The sequence below is a fragment of the Centrocercus urophasianus genome, unplaced genomic scaffold, assembly GCF_019232065.1.
Source record: "Centrocercus urophasianus isolate 14NV4802_14NV808 unplaced genomic scaffold, USGS_Curo_1.0 seq_12, whole genome shotgun sequence".
Taxonomy (NCBI): Eukaryota; Metazoa; Chordata; class Aves; order Galliformes; family Phasianidae; genus Centrocercus; species Centrocercus urophasianus.
The window spans coordinates 7512899-7531102 of NW_024884364.1; the positions used below are offsets into that span (position 1 = coordinate 7512899).

General features: G+C 43.6%; 2 protein-coding genes across 9 annotated transcripts in view; one reads left to right on the top strand and one right to left on the bottom strand.

The window, feature by feature from the left end:
• Window positions 1–9234, top strand: part of CFAP44 (cilia and flagella associated protein 44) — a 43545-nt gene extending 34311 nt beyond the window's left edge. For 4 of the 6 annotated variants that reach the window (XM_042809440.1, XM_042809443.1, XM_042809441.1 and 1 more), the window contains 9 exons: window positions 334–537; window positions 930–1122; window positions 2125–2235; window positions 3596–3726; window positions 4822–4938; window positions 5818–6019; window positions 6585–6745; window positions 8126–8260; window positions 8812–9234. In XM_042809440.1, coding sequence (XP_042665374.1) covers window positions 334–537; window positions 930–1122; window positions 2125–2235; window positions 3596–3726; window positions 4822–4938; window positions 5818–6019; window positions 6585–6745; window positions 8126–8260; window positions 8812–9054 — 1497 coding nt within the window. In that variant the 3' untranslated portion in view covers window positions 9055–9234. Of the gene's footprint in view, window positions 1–333; window positions 538–929; window positions 1123–2124; window positions 3727–4821; window positions 4939–5817; window positions 6020–6584; window positions 6746–8125; window positions 8261–8811 lie in introns of those variants that run through there. The other 2 variants (XM_042809446.1, XM_042809445.1) reach the window with 2 other exon arrangements.
• Window positions 9235–10407: 1173 nt separating this feature from the next.
• Window positions 10408–18204, bottom strand: part of BOC (BOC cell adhesion associated, oncogene regulated) — a 44219-nt gene continuing 36422 nt past the window's right edge. For all 3 annotated transcript variants that reach the window (XM_042809450.1, XM_042809449.1, XM_042809448.1), the window contains 10 exons: window positions 17717–17827; window positions 17094–17300; window positions 16075–16256; window positions 14497–14602; window positions 14213–14335; window positions 13737–13958; window positions 13103–13329; window positions 12445–12528; window positions 11642–11831; window positions 10408–11073 (listed from right to left, as the gene is read on the bottom strand). In XM_042809450.1, the coding sequence (XP_042665384.1) occupies window positions 10889–11073; window positions 11642–11831; window positions 12445–12528; window positions 13103–13329; window positions 13737–13958; window positions 14213–14335; window positions 14497–14602; window positions 16075–16256; window positions 17094–17300; window positions 17717–17827 (1637 nt within the window). In that variant the 3' untranslated portion in view covers window positions 10408–10888. The remainder of the gene's footprint in view (window positions 11074–11641; window positions 11832–12444; window positions 12529–13102; window positions 13330–13736; window positions 13959–14212; window positions 14336–14496; window positions 14603–16074; window positions 16257–17093; window positions 17301–17716; window positions 17828–18204) is intronic.

Consider the following 18204-nt stretch of genomic DNA (forward strand, 5'->3'; position numbering starts at 1 on the left):
AAAAAGAAAGAATAAAAAAAGTAAAATGTAAGAAATTATTTCAAAAGCGATGAATAGAAAAAGTGTAGTATCACTGCAACTTCATGGATTCATGAAGTTCTTAGCTGTTCAGAAATATGAGTAGCATTGACCCTCTGGTTTCAAAAATGGTTTTAAGCCTACAAGGGTCACAGAAAGCTTCCTTAAAAGGCACATCTATGTGCAGAACGCATAGCGTGATTAAGCTAACTTGACGGAGAGAAATTTTCCCTAATGATACTTTCTGTAGCTTTATATGTTTAGCTCCAATCCTAACACCTTCCCTGTTGCTCATTTGCTTCTCTTATGCTCCAGATAAATGCACTGGTAACCAACTTTGATGCTGAACTGCGCTTTCTGCGGCACAAGAAACTGCAGCTAGATGTGCAGATGAAATATGCTGACTTGAGATACATCACTTGGTTTGAAGAGCTGCTTATCCTGAAGAATGCTGAGAAAAATGAGAACATTCTCCAGGGGCATGTTAACACCCTCCAGAGTGAGCAGGAGGCCATGCAAGTACGTAGATTATGTGTCTTTGCAATTAACAGTACTGATAATGAGTGGCCTAAGCCGAAAGGAAGATGTAAAATAAATGGGAACTTTTCTTTGCTTCCTTTTTGCACTGGTCCAGCATCCAGTGCTAAATTCTGGAAAACAAGAAACTCAGTCATCAACCATGATGGTAGTTTCAGACTTCGAATCGTTAATCTTTTCACAGTCTTCATGATGTGGAATCAGTGACAAGCCATATTCTTTAAGAAGGTTCTTCTAAGTTTTGATTGACTGGAGCATGGGTTCAAAGAGTGATAGTCAAGTGTAGCATCTCCAGGTCTTCACTGATATGTGCTATCTACACTAAAGTTAAAAGTTTGTGCCTTTTGACTAAAGAGGGTTTTTTTGTTGTTTAGTCAAAACTGAACAGCTGCCTTGCACAGATGGAGGATAAAAAGTCTGAGATTGTAAAACTTCAGGAATGTAAGAAAGCTGTTTATGCCAGCTTCCAGGCATCCCTTGGAGAAAACAATGAATTTGCCCACTTTCTGACCAAGGTTCTGAGGAGAAAATTCAGCTCCATGAGAAAAAAAGTAGAAAGAGAAGCAGGTTAGAGATAACTGTTCTTGTCTTTTGGATTGTTCACACATACTTCCATGTAGTAAAATAAATGTGCCTCAGTCTATCTGGAGCCCTGGGTGCATGCAATGCTAAACACAGTTCAAAACACCAAATAGATTAGACCTACCCAAGTTCTGCTTTTTTGTACCAATCCATGTTCTGTGAGCCATCCTGAATTATGACAATAGTAATTTAGTCTCTAACATGATTACATTTGGTCTGATCACAGCTCCTAGAATGTACTTGCTATAAGTCAATATGTCAATACTGAGGATTGGTAATTAGTATGAAGAAGAGGCAAAGCTTTAAATAGCTACTTCCTATGCTGAACCAATTGGAGCTAAAGAAAAATGATTAATCTGCCACATTCATGACATTCTTCTTTAATCTGCCTATTGATTAATGAGAGATCATAGACCTAATCTGCAATAATCTATTAGTCACATGACTAAACAAATTATGAAAGGATTTAATTTATCTCAGGTTTTAATCTGTAAAGGCCTAAGCAGTCTAACTGAGCTAGAATGCCTTGGCTTTTGCTTTCACCTGAGACATGGCTACCAAAAAGCACAGACAACAGTCATGTTTTTGTGACAGTTTCGTGCTTCTTTGTATTTTGCTTGGTTGTTTAATCTCTATAGTGTCTCACAATGATAAACCTACAAGGTTTTTTTTTTTTTAAATTCCAAATACTTAATACACATACAGAGAGGAAAAATCATAGAAGAAAGTCCCCAGAATATACCTACGTTAGTGCATTTGGCACGACAAGGTGAGGCACTACAGGGTGCTCTCTCTCCCACACTTTTTTTTTTTATTTCTGTGAAATTATCAAATCAGTGCCATAGGGGAAAGGTGCCTGAATCTGTGTATTGCTGAGTGATCTTGTGTGGGTTGCTGGGGATGTGTTCACTAGCACATTCACATAATGCACAGCTAGTGGATTTGTGGGCTATCCTACAAGTCTGCCATACTGTCATTTTCTTCCAGATGAAAAAGATGAGAGTGAAGACGAGAGCGATGAAGAGTCCAGCCTGGAGAGTGATGAAGAAGATGCTGGATCTGAAGATGAAATTTTTGACATCTCTGTTTGCCCAGAGAGTAGCTAAGCCATCATTTCCTTGGGTTGACTACTTGATCAGCTTTAGAGCAGTGCTGTGCTTTTAAAAAGGAATTTTTTCATTATTCTCTTCACATCGATGCCAAAAAGAGCCAGAATGTGTGCACTCCTGGCTGCACCATTTCTCCCCAGTAAATCTCAGTGAAGATAAGGAAAATGTTGATGGTATAGGGTACCATAATTAAAAAGTTTGGAAAAATAAATCTTAGCTAAGTGCTAAGAATTAATTATTTTGTGTAAAGAACCATTTGCCATTTCACAGCTGTTTTCTGGGGAGAAGAGGCTCCTCGTAGGAGTAGAGTTGGAATGAGGCTGTAGTTGCTCTCTGGAAACCTTCTGCCAAGCATAGCTGGATCCTTGTTTAGGGAAGTTATGTGGGGACCCTGCTGCAGCGTTGAATTAAGCTCTTTGTTACCACCTTGTGGATTTATGCAGGAATTGCCTGCTGCTAGGCTTCTCTCTGTTTGAAAAAGTAATGGCATTACTTTGCAAAATTCTCTTGACTCATTCATTCATACAGCAAAGGAATCTCTTTTTTAAGATCTTTGAGTGACATATTAGTGAGCACTTAACAACACTGCTTTATTTTCAGTTCAAATGTAACCAGCAAGTTACCGGATTTTTTTTTTTTTAATAGAATTTTTATTAACCCCTTGCCCATCTCTTTTCAATGCATTATTGGAAGTACAGCATTTTTACTTTTTATTGAAAAAATCCAAATTACTCATTTAATGGGGGAATTACACATTGCATTAACATCTTCATATTTGTGTCTTTAAGTGTAATTCTTAGCCTTTATTGGACTTTTTTTAATAGGAACTGATGAGTGTTTTGTGCTGACAATGCTGAATTGATTGGCATGACAGATACCACTGCACCAGCCAGAACTTTGCAGGTCCTATGAACCACAGCTTTCTTTACAAGTAGAACTAGATCCACACAAGAAGATCACCACAGAAAGTCCATCATTTATAGTTAAAGATGCTATGGATAAATATCTACATGTTCACATAACTAAAGATTGTATTCTAACATGTTAATTACCAGGACTAACTGTGTTACAAAAGCTAACTTTTGCCTTAATGCTGGCTTTGATGTGTTAAGTTTTACTTCTGGAAACAAAATGTCTTGACTGAATATAAAGAAAAAAGATCCATCCAAGACATTGGCTCCTTCACAGAGGAATTTGATCTACAGGGCTTTTGTTTGAGAAAGCCCTAAGGAACCAAGGGCATTATAGAGAATGCTGGGAAACCTGCACCATCAGGGGAGCTACTAAATCAAGCTTAAATTGTAGAGTTATAAGAAAACTAAGCTATCTTCTGATCCTTTCCTTCTCAGACTGTGATAAGGCACTCTTCCAAAACACCATCCAGCTCCGGGAAAAGTGGTTAGACATTAAGGAAGCTTTAATAAGGGAGAAGAAAGTTGCTGCTAAACTCAGAAAGGAATATGATGTCTTAGTCAAAAAGGTATTGTAGTGTTTTGTTCTCAGCAAGCATCAGCTGGCTCCAGCACAAAGAAAATGTGCTATTGATTTTGGCTAAAGCATAAAAACACAGTCCGCACCTTTTAAGAGGCCTCTGTTTGGGGAGATATCTCCATGCTAGCACACAGGCAGGAGGCAGCTCACTATGGGTCGCCTGTCCTCCTGAAGAAGGCAAATCAAGTTGGTCTGACCTTGGCTGCTAGGGGACCTAAGTTTTAGATTCCTCACCTAACAGAAGCCAGACTCTGTGATTCAGGTGGCACACCTGGTGTAGCCTGGCTCCCCCTGTGTACAAGTGATGGGGATGGAGAATATAAAGGGTCATCCTAACTCAAATGCTTGCTAGAATAAATGCATAAAAATGCTCCATTTCTATCTGTTTCTTTTGCTTTTGGTTATTTTCTTCTGCTCTTTGTCATAGTAATTATTGAATAAACTCACTTGGTGTGAGTTTTCCTTTCAGCTTTTACGAGGTCCTGCATTCGTCAAGACATTTGATTTATATTAAATCAAAAATATCTTAATTTAAAGGGCTTTCTGGGATAGAGAAAGAGTTCTGCCAAAATGCCATTATGCAAGGCTTGCTTTTATTGTGTCTCAAAAATGTCCCACCAAATAAGCTTAACTTACAACGCTTTTTTGTTTTGCTTTTAAAGGCTTTCCTACGTGCCAGCTGCCACATATTCACCCTGGGGTCTGACATTTGATTCTGAATTGTTTCTCATGCAGAATCACATTTCCAGGCATGAAACAATAAAAAATATCTTGCAGACACTGTTGATCTAGAAGCTTTTTGTATGCGCATTAAACAAAGCAGCTGTCTCTTAATACATAAGAAGTAGCTTCACAAGTAAGAAGATACTTATGAATGTACCTGTGTAAAGTATTCATCATAGAATTCTGTTTGAATACATAGATGAGCCTCATGAAACTCATCTGTCATAATCTGTACCAAAAAAAAGAACATTTTTTTCCATGCTTCTTTTCCTTCAGGTCAAGGACTCTAACATAGAACCCTGTTGTCTGCATATTTGAATAATATAGGATTTTTGTCTGTCCACGATTTATCTTTCTGCAGGCAAAATCAATAGAATCCAGTCTGAAAACAGCAGAGAAGGAACTTGACATCTTTCAGTGGGAAAAGCAGCAGAAGCTGAATGACTTATATGTAGTTGTGCCTTTGAAACTCCATCAGGTAATTCACGATTTTGTGTGTTTATCAGTTTTACCTTTGGCAGGTGCAAATGGCCTATGTATATCTAAACAGTGGTGTCACTGGCTTTTGAGGCCTTTGATTTCCTGATCCACCATTGTCTCCTTGGAATGACAATGCCATTAATTGAACTTCATGTTTCCTCTGGGTTTGTTTTTGCTCATGTAAGGACAGGTAGAGTCAGTACACTGATGAAATGTGTGTTGCCTTCAAGTGCTTTACAGGTTTGGAATGGAATATTCCTTCAGGTCTATGCCTACTAATAATCTCTTGAGAAAAACAAAAACAACAACAAAAATAACAACCAACACAATAGAAACAAGCAAACAAAGAAACAGCTATTGAAAGTAATGGGAGTTTTGCCCAATTCAAAAATGCTGGATTGCATACAACGCATTCATCTATGCAGCTGTTATCCCAGGGATGATAAACAGAAAATGAAGGGGAAAACTCCAGACAATGCTGTAATTTCCTCTGGGTTGAATCTTGTCCTCAGAGAGATAGGCCTCTGCCTGCAGTGGCTTGTACGCTTCTGAGGCAAGCTCAGCATCTCTGTCTTTGTTTTATCTACCTCATTAAAATGTTCCTAAGAAAGACAGAAGACTCTCAACAGGAGTCCCGCACTCCATTTTTGTTCTCAATGTTACAGAAGAGTAATCAGCTTCATACATAGGGATCCCTCATAGCTCTAATCTTTGAGCTCTGCTGTGTGGCAGTGATTTCCTGGCCCCAAACATGAGAGTTGTGCCCATGCTATTTCTTCATTCATTAGTTTATAAACTCTCACACATTTTTTATCCAGAACTGTCAACAGCACCCTAAACAAGTCAAGTCAGCCTTGCTTGTGGCTGTTTCTGGCAGGTGGAGTACTTCTTTAATGGGGAGATACCCAGGGACTTCTCCCAGGCTCTGGTATTTACCAACCAGTCCCTAGAGGGTCTGCAGAAGAGAATTGCGGACTTACATCACGAAAAGATAATGCAGAGAAAGATCTATAAGAAGGCCCAGAAGCAACATAAGCAGCTTCTCCGGGACAAAAAGGAGATGGAGATAACTATTCAACGTGAGTAACAGACTTCATACTGCACAGGTTTCTTGTTTCTCACTGGCTGTGACTAAGTCAGCAGATCTGTCTTTATGCTCACCCAAATGTCACAACTGGTTACCGCAGAAAAAGTGTATCAAGTGGACTGTTTGGGTGAAATACTGGTAGTTCTCCAGCACTGTACAATCACTAGGCTGTGATATGCCAGTTTTAAAAGCATTTTCTTCCCCGTGTACCATAAGAGGAATTTAAAAACCTCTCTATTAAAACATTTACATTCCCAAGAACCAGACCCAGATACGTCGAGGTGTCGGCAACATCTGAACCTCCTCTGCCAGCCCGCTGAGGCTTTGGTGTGGGGATGGTCGCTGGCATTGGCTGAATGTGGCTTAGTGATAGCTTAGGTGTGGTCACAGGCAAGAACAAATGGCAGTATTTGGTTGTGAGCTCTATTGAATTCATGTGAATTGTTTATTATGGATCGTATATGACAAAGCTCAGGCAAAAAGTTGGGGGTACGGAACAAATTCTTATTAACCCATGAAAAGCAGTTCTGCCACTTGTGCCTTGCCTCTCCCTTTAGATCTGGAAGAGAAATGCAGTCAGCTGATGATGCTGAAGTTTGGCCGTGTGGTTGATTTTGAAGCAGTTCAAGCACGCTCTGTTAACATACGCCTGGAAGAGCTGAAATTGCAAATAATAGAGAAAGAATATGAGCACTCCCAGGAAATTAACGAGTGTACGGTAAGGTGCAAGAATGGGAGGAGGGTGTGTGTGTGTTCTATTAAGTCTTCATTTGCCTGGGGCTGAATAGCTACACTAAAGTTTTGTCAACATATTCATTATTGTTTGATTTTTTTTCACCTGTCACCAACAGGTGTCACCAAAATGTCTGACTTCATGACTTCCCATCATGACTCCTACCTTTGCACTGCTGCTGCTTCACATCCTATTTTCTTATGCAGGCAGTTGATGGCGTCTTTATTTTTAAACTGGCCTCCAGTGCATTTTTCTGTTTCAGTCCCTATGAGAGGTTCTCCCAGAGTGCTATCCTGCAGGTTTCAGCTGGCAGTCAGTATCTACTGCCTGCTTCCATCATATTTGTTGATGAATTATTTGAGTACAGTGCACCCCTGGCTGATGCCTGGTACACTAGACTGTGCAGCATGAAAAGTGTGTGTCTTCCTGGGATACCTAAGGCTCAGCTGCTGTAGTGCAGCCAGGCAACAGTCCCAAGCTGTCCTTACAGAATGCTGTTCTTTTCCGATGCTTTAAAAATATATAGACAAAAAAATTGGAATGCAAGAGTATCCCAGAAGAGCCAGAAAATATCTCTGAGTGAGTATCATGCCTAATTTGAATTTGTTTGACTAATATTTCAGCCCTACCCCTCCTAATAGGTTTTGTGATTTCTACTTCTTCCTGTTAATGTCAGTTGTCAACATGTTTTGGGCTTACTTTTTGCTGTGGGAAATGCTCTGCTCCTTAGAAAAGTTAGTCTGGTATCCTTCAACACAGCATACATCTGGATGTGTTGCAAGGTTTGCATAATGGACTCCAGAAAGTAGGCTTGTTTTGTAAAGAACTGTGCTGCCCACTCCTATGCATGTTTGCACAGCGTGATACCTAATGAAAGGAGAATGTTCAGATCTGCAGTTCTTTGCTCTCCTCGCTGTCTTGTGTTTGTAGCTATGCAAAGAACCCCTGTCTTCCTCCTCGATTTGGGTGTGAGAGCTGCATTTCAAATTGGAAACTCATAGCCTTAGCCTCCTCTGTTTGTCACCTGTGTGGGCTTGTGGCAGGGGTAGGTGCCAGTTTGATACCTTACACACAAATGGATTACTGTGTGCCTAACAGTCTTCCCTTTCCCATACTTTTGCCGACCTGCTTTGCCAAAATGCTTAGTCATTTTCAATACTAAGAAAACAACAAAAAGAAAAAAGAGATAAAAAAAAGCCACCAACAACAAAACAGCTTGCATGAAAGGCATCACAGGATCACTTGTATGCAGGATCAGTTTGTTGTTTCCGTCCCTTCTGTGATGCATATTCAGCCTAGCCCTCGGTCCCCATTTCATCCTTCTTATCCTCACTCCTCCTAGTTGAACTTTTTATTTCTTTCTAGAAAAGAATCTCAGACTTAGAACAGAAGCTAATGATGCTGACAAAAGAAAACACCATAAAGGTGAGGCAGCTGAACCAGTTCTGCCTTGAAAAGCAGCAACTTGAAACTAAGCTGGATTCACTGAAGGATGATCTGGTAAATTTCTAAGCTACTGTACTACATGCAGGTTTGGGACTGTTTGCAAGCTGAAAGCAGTTCATCCAGCCCTCACCATCTCCCTGGTCAAAAATCCTGCTGTGCAGTCAGCCATTCAGGCTGATGTTGCCTAGTGGCAAAGGCAGAATGGCTGCTCCAAGTCTTCTCCAGAGAGGAAAATGGATGAACTGATCCTGAAGTAGGCCACGCTGTAACTTCTCTGTTAATTTCTTAGCTGCTTTCTAATACTGAAGTAAAGTCATCTTATTTCTAATTAGAAAATGTTTTGCAGAAAGTCAAAATTATTCCTTTGGTACATGGAAACAGACAAATGAGTTGTTTTCTTTCTCTTTATTAGGGAATAAGGCAGCCATTGGTAACAGACTGTGCCAAAGATAAAGGCCTATTACTCTGTCTTCCAAGTAGTTCTGACTGAGGAATGGAGCAGTCACTGTCCCACTTCTTGGAATGCTTCACTTTGCCAGATGAAAAAAAATCCACTGTTAATTCTTGCATTTTTTTATAGGTGCAATTTTTCTCTCTCCTTACAGGGAGTAGAATTTCAGGGCCCCCGAACTGCTGATATTAAAGAGAAGGCCAGGATGGAGTCACAGCTGAAATGTTTGGCTCATGATGAAGCCATCCTAAGAGAAGAAATCAATCTTCTAAGCAAAAAAGATGGGCATTTAATTGAAGAACTCAGTCTCTTAACCAGGAACAATCAGTTTCTACAACCTTCATCACCACAGGACTTGGAGGCACCAGATGAAATATTCCCTGTTCTTAAACCATGAGAGGTAACTAGCAGTTCAAGTGACCCTTAAAAGCAGGCATTGAACTATGGCAGTAGTAATACTTGCAAGTGTGAAATTTATAGTTTTGGTTATACAGGGATTTCACTGTAAAGGATTAAATTTGTTTCCTTTATCCAAAAATGGCTGTAATGGTGGGTAGAGAATTAAAAGTGCAATTGCAACCAGTAAATGATGTTGTTGTCAGTCCATTGCAAAGCTTTGCACAAAAGAGATGCTCTGTGTGCACACGCCTGTTATTAGCTCTCAGTACAGAATGGCTTTTGAAGGCTGGAAATGAGAATGTTTCACATGGCCAACTGTATCTATAGCATCTGGGTTCTCAGAAGCTGGTACAGGAGGTCTGTCTTAAGAGTGCATCTTGTTACTTGTTGAACATTCCCACTGCAATGGCAGTTGTCTCCCAACTGAGTTAGGAATATTGTAAAAAGAGATGGGAAGCACTATGCTTGGGAAAGCAAGGGGACCTTTTTCCTCAGGGCCTACAATGCTAGAAAGGTATGGCACCAGTGAGAGCCTTGACCCTGCTCTGTGGAGGTGGGAAGCTGCACTCCAGTGCAGGATGCCCCATTTATTTGGAACAAGAAAACTACAGCAAACGTGAAGTCAGCCTGTAATTTCACTGACTTGCATGCATTACAGAGTAGAGCTAGTCTTTGTTTTCTGGTTCTAACTTTTCTTGCATTTGAGATGTTGACAGTGAGTGATCACAGACAGTGCTTGCTTTGTCTTACTATGAAGTTTCTTTAACCTCCAAGTGGAGGGGTTGTGATGCAATGTTCTTCCACTGCAAAGTTTCCGACAGCACACAAACCTTTGGGGTCGGTTGCTCTTTTTTAATTAAAAAGCTCAAACAACCTGCAGCTGCTCTTGCTTCTTCTGCCCTGTCCGTCCCTGCTCATTGCTTCTGTCTGGTGCACCTTCAGCCAGGATCCTGTTGTGTCCCAGCCAGGCACAAAAACTGCTGCTGTTGGCCCGAGTACAAGCAAACGAATGATATTTGTGCTGCCTGTCTTCAGCGAGTCACTGTGAAGGTGCAGACTGGGGCCAGATATTTGGGTGTCCTTCCCAAATCTCATGTAGCTATCCTTAGATGTAAATGAAAATTCTCCCTGGCTCTGCTCCCCGTGAGAGGTTTTATATCACTTAGTTGGCATAGATAGCAGCCAGCCCTGTTCTCCTAAGCTCAGCACTGAAAAGTTTCACATAGATTAGAGGAAAACTATAACTGCAAGAAAGTGTCACCTTCCCTCAGGAGTCCTTTTTGCCATGTTTCCGCAGGGAAAAAGAACGTAGATCCATTCTGTGGAAGGTTTTAGCATACAACCAGCCACAGAAAATACGTAAGCCTTTATTTTAGTTGTTAAAGCATGGGTTTGTCTTTACAGATATGCAGCTGCAGATGGCGTCTATGTGAAAGTTTGTTTACGTTGATTAGGCAGAGTGCAGAACTCCAGTCCACTCACAGGAGTGCATTCCTGGGACATGCCTTCCTGTGGGCAAGGAGAAGCCCTCGCCGCAGGAGGCTGATTGATCTTGGTGGCAGCAGCTTCGTTTGGACCCATGTCTTGCAGTATCCCTTGTGCTGCTGTTTCTGTCTTGTGCTCTGATGAACAGCCACAGGTAGCTGCTGCTTTGTTTCTCGGGCCCTCCTGTTGCCTTGCTGAAGATGCCTTCTGTCTCCATAGCATTATAAAAGGCACATATACATCTATATACAAGTGCATAAATATATAAATAGAGGTGTTATACAAAAATAAATACCCATTCTTTTTTTCTCTTTAGAATAAGTCTTTTGCAAAAGGCAGCTTAGTCCCTAACTGATAGGAGAGTGAGTCTCTAAGGGCCTCAGCGATAGTGAGCTGCTGTTCAGATGTCCTGGTAGGTCCTGACTCAAAGATGTGAGCACTGGAGCCTGGGGATGGAGGTCTCCTCTGGACTGGCAGCAGTCTAGTCTTTCTACCTCTTCCACTGGCACTAGGCCTAGGCAGAACGGGCTTCCTGAAAGGCAGAGGAGTGAGAGAGAATTAAAATGTGTACAGAAATGAAAGATACTATGATAGCTTTCTAGTCAACAGTCCACTTTATGAGGATAGATAGTCTGATCAAAGACCAAGAACTGCATTCTAAAAGTCCTGGCTATAGGGGAGTTTTCTCCTATGCTCGTATGCAATGTGTTTGATCCATGCTGCAGGAGGGATGGATCAATAGATCAGATCCTAGCGGGACAGATTCACAGAATTTTTCAGGGACCTTGCCATTTAACCAGCCTGGAAGATGTAAGGTGAAGGACTAAGTGATTAATCTCTGCAACTGCAGATATGCATCCTTCCAGCACCATATATGCCATCTTACGGAGAAACGAAAAATCTGTTTTCTAAAAGTGGCCCAGGCAATTTACAATCCCAACTGCTACTGTGGCCTCCTCATGCTATTCTAAGAGACAGTCCATGCACCACAGAACTGAGCACGAACAAAGCCATCAAGCCTCCTCTACAGTGAAGTTTTCCTTCAAAATAAGACCAAAACAATGAGATGAAGCAAGCACTGAATTTTCCAGACCACTGACCACGGTGGAACAGTGGATCTCGTCGAGGATCCAAACTGGGACCTCCCACTTTATTGCCCATTGCTGGATGATGCAGGCCAATGAAGTGCTCTTGAAGGTGTGGACAGTCATCTTGTGGCTGGAGAAGTTGGTGAGTGGAATCATCTGGGAGGCTGTACAGGAAAGAGCTGTCTTCTGGTCTTGAATTCGGCAGTCTAATGAGGCAGACAGACAAAGAAAGAAGTTCAGCACTATTCACATATTTCCTCCTTGAAAGGTATGCTTCTTGCAGCATCTCGTATCAGCTGCACTGATAAAATGACAAACCATTCCTAAATGAGGAGAAAGATGGATATACTTGTGGAGTGGGAACGAGGTGATGCGAACTGGTATCTGTGATTCTAAACCTGATGAGTGCCACAGCTTGGAGGAGTTATGCCTCCTGGGGAGCATGGGAATAATGACGTGGCGTCTGAACATGAGACACTAAGTGTCTGCAGATCACCAGATCCTGGACTTCTCTTTATCAGCATCCAGCCACAGATGTTAGTTTCTCTCATTGTACTTTCCAGCCAATGCTTAAGAGCACAAGGAGGAAACGGGAGAGCCATCTCTAAAGTGAAATCACCTCTCTTTCCAACCATTAGAGGAATGAGGTGTGTGAAAAAGAGCTTAAACCAAAAAGGCTGAATGCTGGAGCACAGGTTTGTTTCCCAAGTGAACTGGAACAGACAAGGGCATGTTTGCACAAGCCATCCTAAGCATGTATTTCAATGGGCCCCACAGGATCGACTGTTTCATCCTTCCCCTTGGTAAGCCAGGACCAACCTGGTGGGCTGGTAGTCTCGCTGGGCATTCCCATTTTGCAGCACTCTCGCCTGCAGCAAGGCATTGGTCTCCTCGTGTGACTGGAATGAGAGAATGGATCTTAGCAGAGCAATGACAAAAAGCAGCAGTAAGAGATTGGTGCTGATTTCTAGCAGAACCTGAACCACAAGCCAGAATGGTGAAGTTCTTACAACGGAAGGTGGAAAGAGCTGGAGTTGTTTCTTTTGTAACAGAGTAGAACTAAGCACTGAAAAACTCAGATTACTTATCGCTGTATCACTGGCTCACGATAACCCGATTTATACTCTCTGCTGTGGCACTGCATTTATGTTACTGTGAACATACAGAATACTCAGCACAGTCAGTCCCTGGGTGCTTTGCTCAGGAGAAACAGAAACCATTTCCATTAGGAGTAGTCTTTGCTCACTACCTCCTACTGCCCCAGGATGCCACCTCATCACAAGTCACTGGGAGACCTTCCTGCTCTTCCCAGGTCTCACGTAACTTCCCTGCAACAGGGAAACTTCAAAAAGGAGCCAGTTTTGGCACTTCTGTGTGCTGCAAAAAGTGTCAAGCATGCCTGGAGAAGCCCTCCCATGCAACCATGGCCATGGCTCATGTCAAATCAGCTGTTAAATGAGGGTGTGGACATACCTGCTGCATGTCATCTGGACTGTAATCTTGGGTCTTTGTGCTCACATAGTCCACTCCTGCGGAGGGGCAGATGCCGTTCAGATGTGCCCCACTGGCATAGGGCTGCCCATTAACATAGGGATGTCCGTTGGCACGAGGAGCAGAAATGCCCCTCAGGGGCACCATTGTGTACTGGCAGGATGACACCAGCAGTCCAGCTCCTGGGAAGCCCATGTCAATGGTTTGCTCTGCAGAAGAAAGAACAAGACAGTCTGAGGCCAAAAGCAGAGGTAAAGCTGAGCTTCCTGAAGTGAACTACTGAAAATGATAGTGTTAGGCTGTCCTATCAGGCAGGTGTTTTGGCACACTAAGCATCCTCAGAAATAAACGATACAAAAGGGAAGGCAGTGCCCCTTTCCACCTCTTTTAAGTCCCAGGGTTCCTTCTTAACATGGTAAACAAGATAAGGGATGAATGTTGGCCTTTTATCTTGATGGGAGGGCTCCATTGGACATTTGGAACCTCTGCCCTTCTTTCCCTGCTTCCCAGAATGCGCAGCGTTCACGGTTTGGATGTTTGATCCAATTACATCCAGGATCATATCTAACCCACAAGGTTACATCTTGTAAATCAGCCCTCAAGAAAGGATCCTTACTCTGCTTGGACCAGGCTCTCCAAAGGCAAAAGGGGATGAAGGCCACGATGAGGAGTACGATAGAGCCCAGCACAACGCCTACGATCAAGTATGGTAGGTCACTGGAACGGGCCACCATGGCTCCTGTCCCCAGGCCACTGTGCCCACCGCTAAGTGGGGGATGCTGCTGAGGTGCCACTGTTGAGGGTGGAAGACGACCCGGCAGACCAAGAGATTTTCGAGCTATGAAAGGAAGAGACAGAATGAGATACAGCCATGGCAGGAGGAAGAGCAACACGCTTAAGAAATACGAGCACTGGTGTGGGTGTATGCACATAATTAGCAACAGCATAACCAAGCTGACCTGCCCTCTTCTGTCCCGTGCCAGAGCTTAGATGACATGCTGTCAGGCAGAGATGACTCCTGCCTTGCTGTGCTCTGGACAGCAGCAGGGACAGAGTGCTGGGCTCCCACATGTGCCCTGCAAAGCTGCTCACCTTTGGTTTCACAGATCATCACATTGCTGAACTCGCTTTCACCACCCTCATTGAAGCATTGCATCTTGATGTCATATGAGGTCTCTGGCTGCAGGTGGCTGATGGAGTGCCAGTATCTATCTCCTGAGGAGAGAACACACACACAGGGTGTCATTAGGTTCCTGTGTGCAGACAACCCACCTCTGCAGCAGGAGCCTTGTGCCTTTGGTACACAGGGCTCCTTCTGGGCACATCCTCTTACAGGAGGAACCAGCAGTTACGACCAGTGTCCAAATATCTCCTACCTTCTACCACATCCTTCTTGTAGTCGCTGTCATTGTCACTGTCTGTGGGGCGGTAGTAGATGTAAAAGCCATGGATGGGAGTGTTATTGTTGCTGGCTGGGATATACTGCAGAGGAAGAGCAGAAATTAGCAGAGATGTCTGTGTTGTCAGATCCATACTGTTCTGGGTGAGGAGCAGTCAGGATAAATGGGATGGAACAGGAGCAAGTCCCAGCAGAGGATCTCTTCCTTGTCTTGCCACTGGTTTTCACAGTAAGTAAATTCCTTCCCAGAGATCACTGATATTTTACACTCTCACATCTTGCTTCTGTCACACAGCAGGCAGGCCATTAATTTGGTTCTGTCCACCCCACCATTCTATACTCTGCTTCTGTGATTCTTCTTCTCTGAAGCATCAGATGGTTTAGGTTGGAAGGGACGTTTAAGATCACCTACTTCCAACTCCTCTGCTATAGGCAGGAACACCTCTCTCTAGACCAGGTTGCTCGAAGTCCCATCCAGCCTGGCCGTGTATGCCTCCTGCGGGGGGCATCCACACCTTCTCTGAGCAATCAGTTCTAGTGACTCACCACCCTCACAGTAAAGAATTTCTTCCTAATATCTACTCTAAATCTATCCTCTTCCAGTTTAAAGCCATTTCTCCTCATCCTGTCGCTACATGCCCTTATAAAACATCCCTCCCCAGCTTTCCTGTAGGCCCTCTTCAGGTAATGGAAAGTCTCCCCTGCTCAAGCCCTCTGATCATCTTCATGTCCCTACTCTGCCCCTCTTTTTCCTCAGCAAGTTACTCAGCTGGGCAAGGACAAACACACCATCACCTTGACTTCAACAAACTCATGGCATCCAGACAAAGTGCATCTATCCTGCTATGAACCAGTGATTGTAGAAGTCACATATTTCTGATGACAACTCTGCTCCTCCCTCATCTGGGGCTGCACTGCCCCAGCTCCATGTGCTCTTGGAAGCTTTCATCTAGTATTTTATCAGCTAGTGTGTTTAAAATAACATCACTGCCCATTCTGCCCTGGAGCAATTTTGAATCAGATGTTGGGAGAGAAGAGTGTGACACATCCCTCTAAATAAGCTCTAAGCTGTTGGAAACACTTGGATCTGGGCCTGTGAGCCAAAATATCCTGCCCACTCCTAAAAGTCCTCAGGGCTGGACTGCTGTACATGATTACCAGCACTTAGAACTGCTGTTTAGCAAGTGAGAGTGAAGGACATGTCTGCTGGAAACTACTGGGGCAGACAGAGGTGCTAATAGATTCCAGGAATTTGGTCAGGAAAGCAAGCAGCCACCCCACGCATTGTTGAACAAAATGGTCAAGAACCAGAGGTTATCCACTGAAATGCCTCCCATTTACAATGCTGGATTCAGATTAAAAGGTTTCCTAGGCTCTGACTTCCTGCACTTCTGCAAGCCCAGCCCTCAACGCCTGTGACAACTCTAGGACCTCCAATCCATCTGTGCTACTGACAGGCTCCGGTGTGGCAGCCTTGAAGATGTGTGAGCTGGACAAGAAGCACCTACACACTTGCTTTTTGCAGAGATCCTTCTTTCTCCCCCACAAAGCTTACCATCCACTTCAGCATGATGGTGGTCTCATTAATGGCATCTGTGAAGGTGATGTATGGTCCAGCCACCGGGCGCTCGTACACTCGGTTGTTGTGCCCAGACACCACATATGGCCGAGATGCAGCACTGGGCTCACTTTCTCCCAGGATGTTCAGTGCTCGGACACGAAACTTATAGGAAAACCCTTGGGAAGAAATGGGGAATAAAAAAAGTTTCACTAACACGGCACTGATGTATTTCAAGAGTTCTATTGTCAACAGAGGCCTGGCTGTGGAGAGGGGGCTTTGTCTTCTCCAGAAAGTGAAAAAAACTACAGAGATGTTTTGTTTGAAGTACAAACACATTTCAGCCATGTGACAGACAGAGTTTGCTTTTATTTGTCTCTCCCAGTTCCTGTCTTATTGGTCTAGAAGTCATGTAGCAGTTATGGGACATGGGGTAGATGGCTGGATTCAGAGATGCCAGAAATTTGCCTTTACCCTAAAGCAGATACGAGATAGCATCATCCTTCCTCTATTGCACTGAAATTAGCTACCTAAATCTCAGATAAAAGTTCTAAGCCTAAGCTGTTTTAACTGGGACATCCTTTTTCTGCTCTTTAAGTATGGGTAGGTATTTTGCTTTTTAAAGCTGTCCCACACAACAATGCCTTTTTTTCTCATGTGAAGTTCAACGGGAATTGCAAGTCCATCTGTCTTGCCTGTGGCTACAGAAAGAAAAGTTCTGTCCTATCTAGTAAATTGCAAAAACAAGACACTAATGCCTTTAGTAACTATGTCCCATAATACAGAAAAGCATGCATGAGCCTCCCTGAGGGAGGTCAAATCTATGTTGGTCTCTGCAGCTGGAGAAACTGGAGAAGCATTTGCAGCACTTCCCCATACACCTAAGGCCGGAGCTGGGGAGGCTTTGTTCTGCTTACACATGGCAGGGCTGAGTGCGACGTGACAGATGGTTCACCATCCTACAGGGACTGCACGGCTTTCCTACAGACCCAACGAAGCAGAGAACTCTTGCCTACCTTTTTCCAGGTCTGGGATTTCCACAGAGAGGCGAGAGGGAGGAATGTCACTGGTGGCCAGGACCCAGTCTCCCGACTTCTTTTGTTTCTTATATTCCACACGGAAAGACTGGATGGGAAATCCACCGTTCCCACGGGGGATCCAGGTCACATACACAGATGTCTCTGATGCCATGGAGATGGTTGGACGATCTGGTGCCTCTGGAGCTGCAAGGGTCACAAGCGGACATCAAGATACTTTAAAAATGTCTGGAGGATGCTGTAGCTCAGAGGGATTTAGGTGAAGGACAGCCTGCATCACACCCACCCACATGCTCTCCAAGTCCCAAGTGCTCTTCATTAGAGCTGGGACTCCCAGATCCTCACTCCTTTCAGTTTGTGTTCTCCAAATATCTTTTACTGCTGTTTGTATCTCACTCCTTTTCCCCTTTCCAGCTCAAGGAAGGTGTGTGCACCCACCACAGAAGAGACACCAATGAGAAGTGTGGATGAGAGTCTGGAGATAGAATGGGAGGCCTCACTGATGTGGGAGCAGCGAGCAGGGGGAGATTGACAGTGGGGACAGAAAAGAGACAGATGGGGGCAGGAGATGAAAACGGGAAGGGCCTTGCCCAGAGCCTTACGGGACAGCCGGCTGTTGTCAGACTGGTTGCTGCTCTGAGTGCTCGTGCCTGGGTCATCCCTCTGGATTTGCTGTTCTTTGCTGGCAACAATCTCTGGTTTTGGGCGCCGGCCTGTGTAGGGTGGAGAGATGGCATCAGGGACACAGCGGTGTGGGTAAGAGTTAATTTTTGCTGTGATGAATAAAGAAAATATTCCTAGTCACAGTGCTGATGTAAATAGTCTTTGGACTCAAACAGTCCTGAGGACTCAAAGTGCTCAACTTGCAGAGAGGAACTAAAGCAACACAGTCAGATTTGTTGTACTGTTGATTTATTTTTGCCCCCAGCAATGTTTAATTTTCTAAAACTTTTTATTAGCTTTCTGAAAATCTCGTCACTCGATTTCTGCCTGAGCAGGAGGTAATCAGCTCAACGCAGAGCCTGAGAAGGTACGTGAGCAGCCCTCTCCACAGGGAAGGTTTCTATGTAGGGAATGCCATCTCCCACAC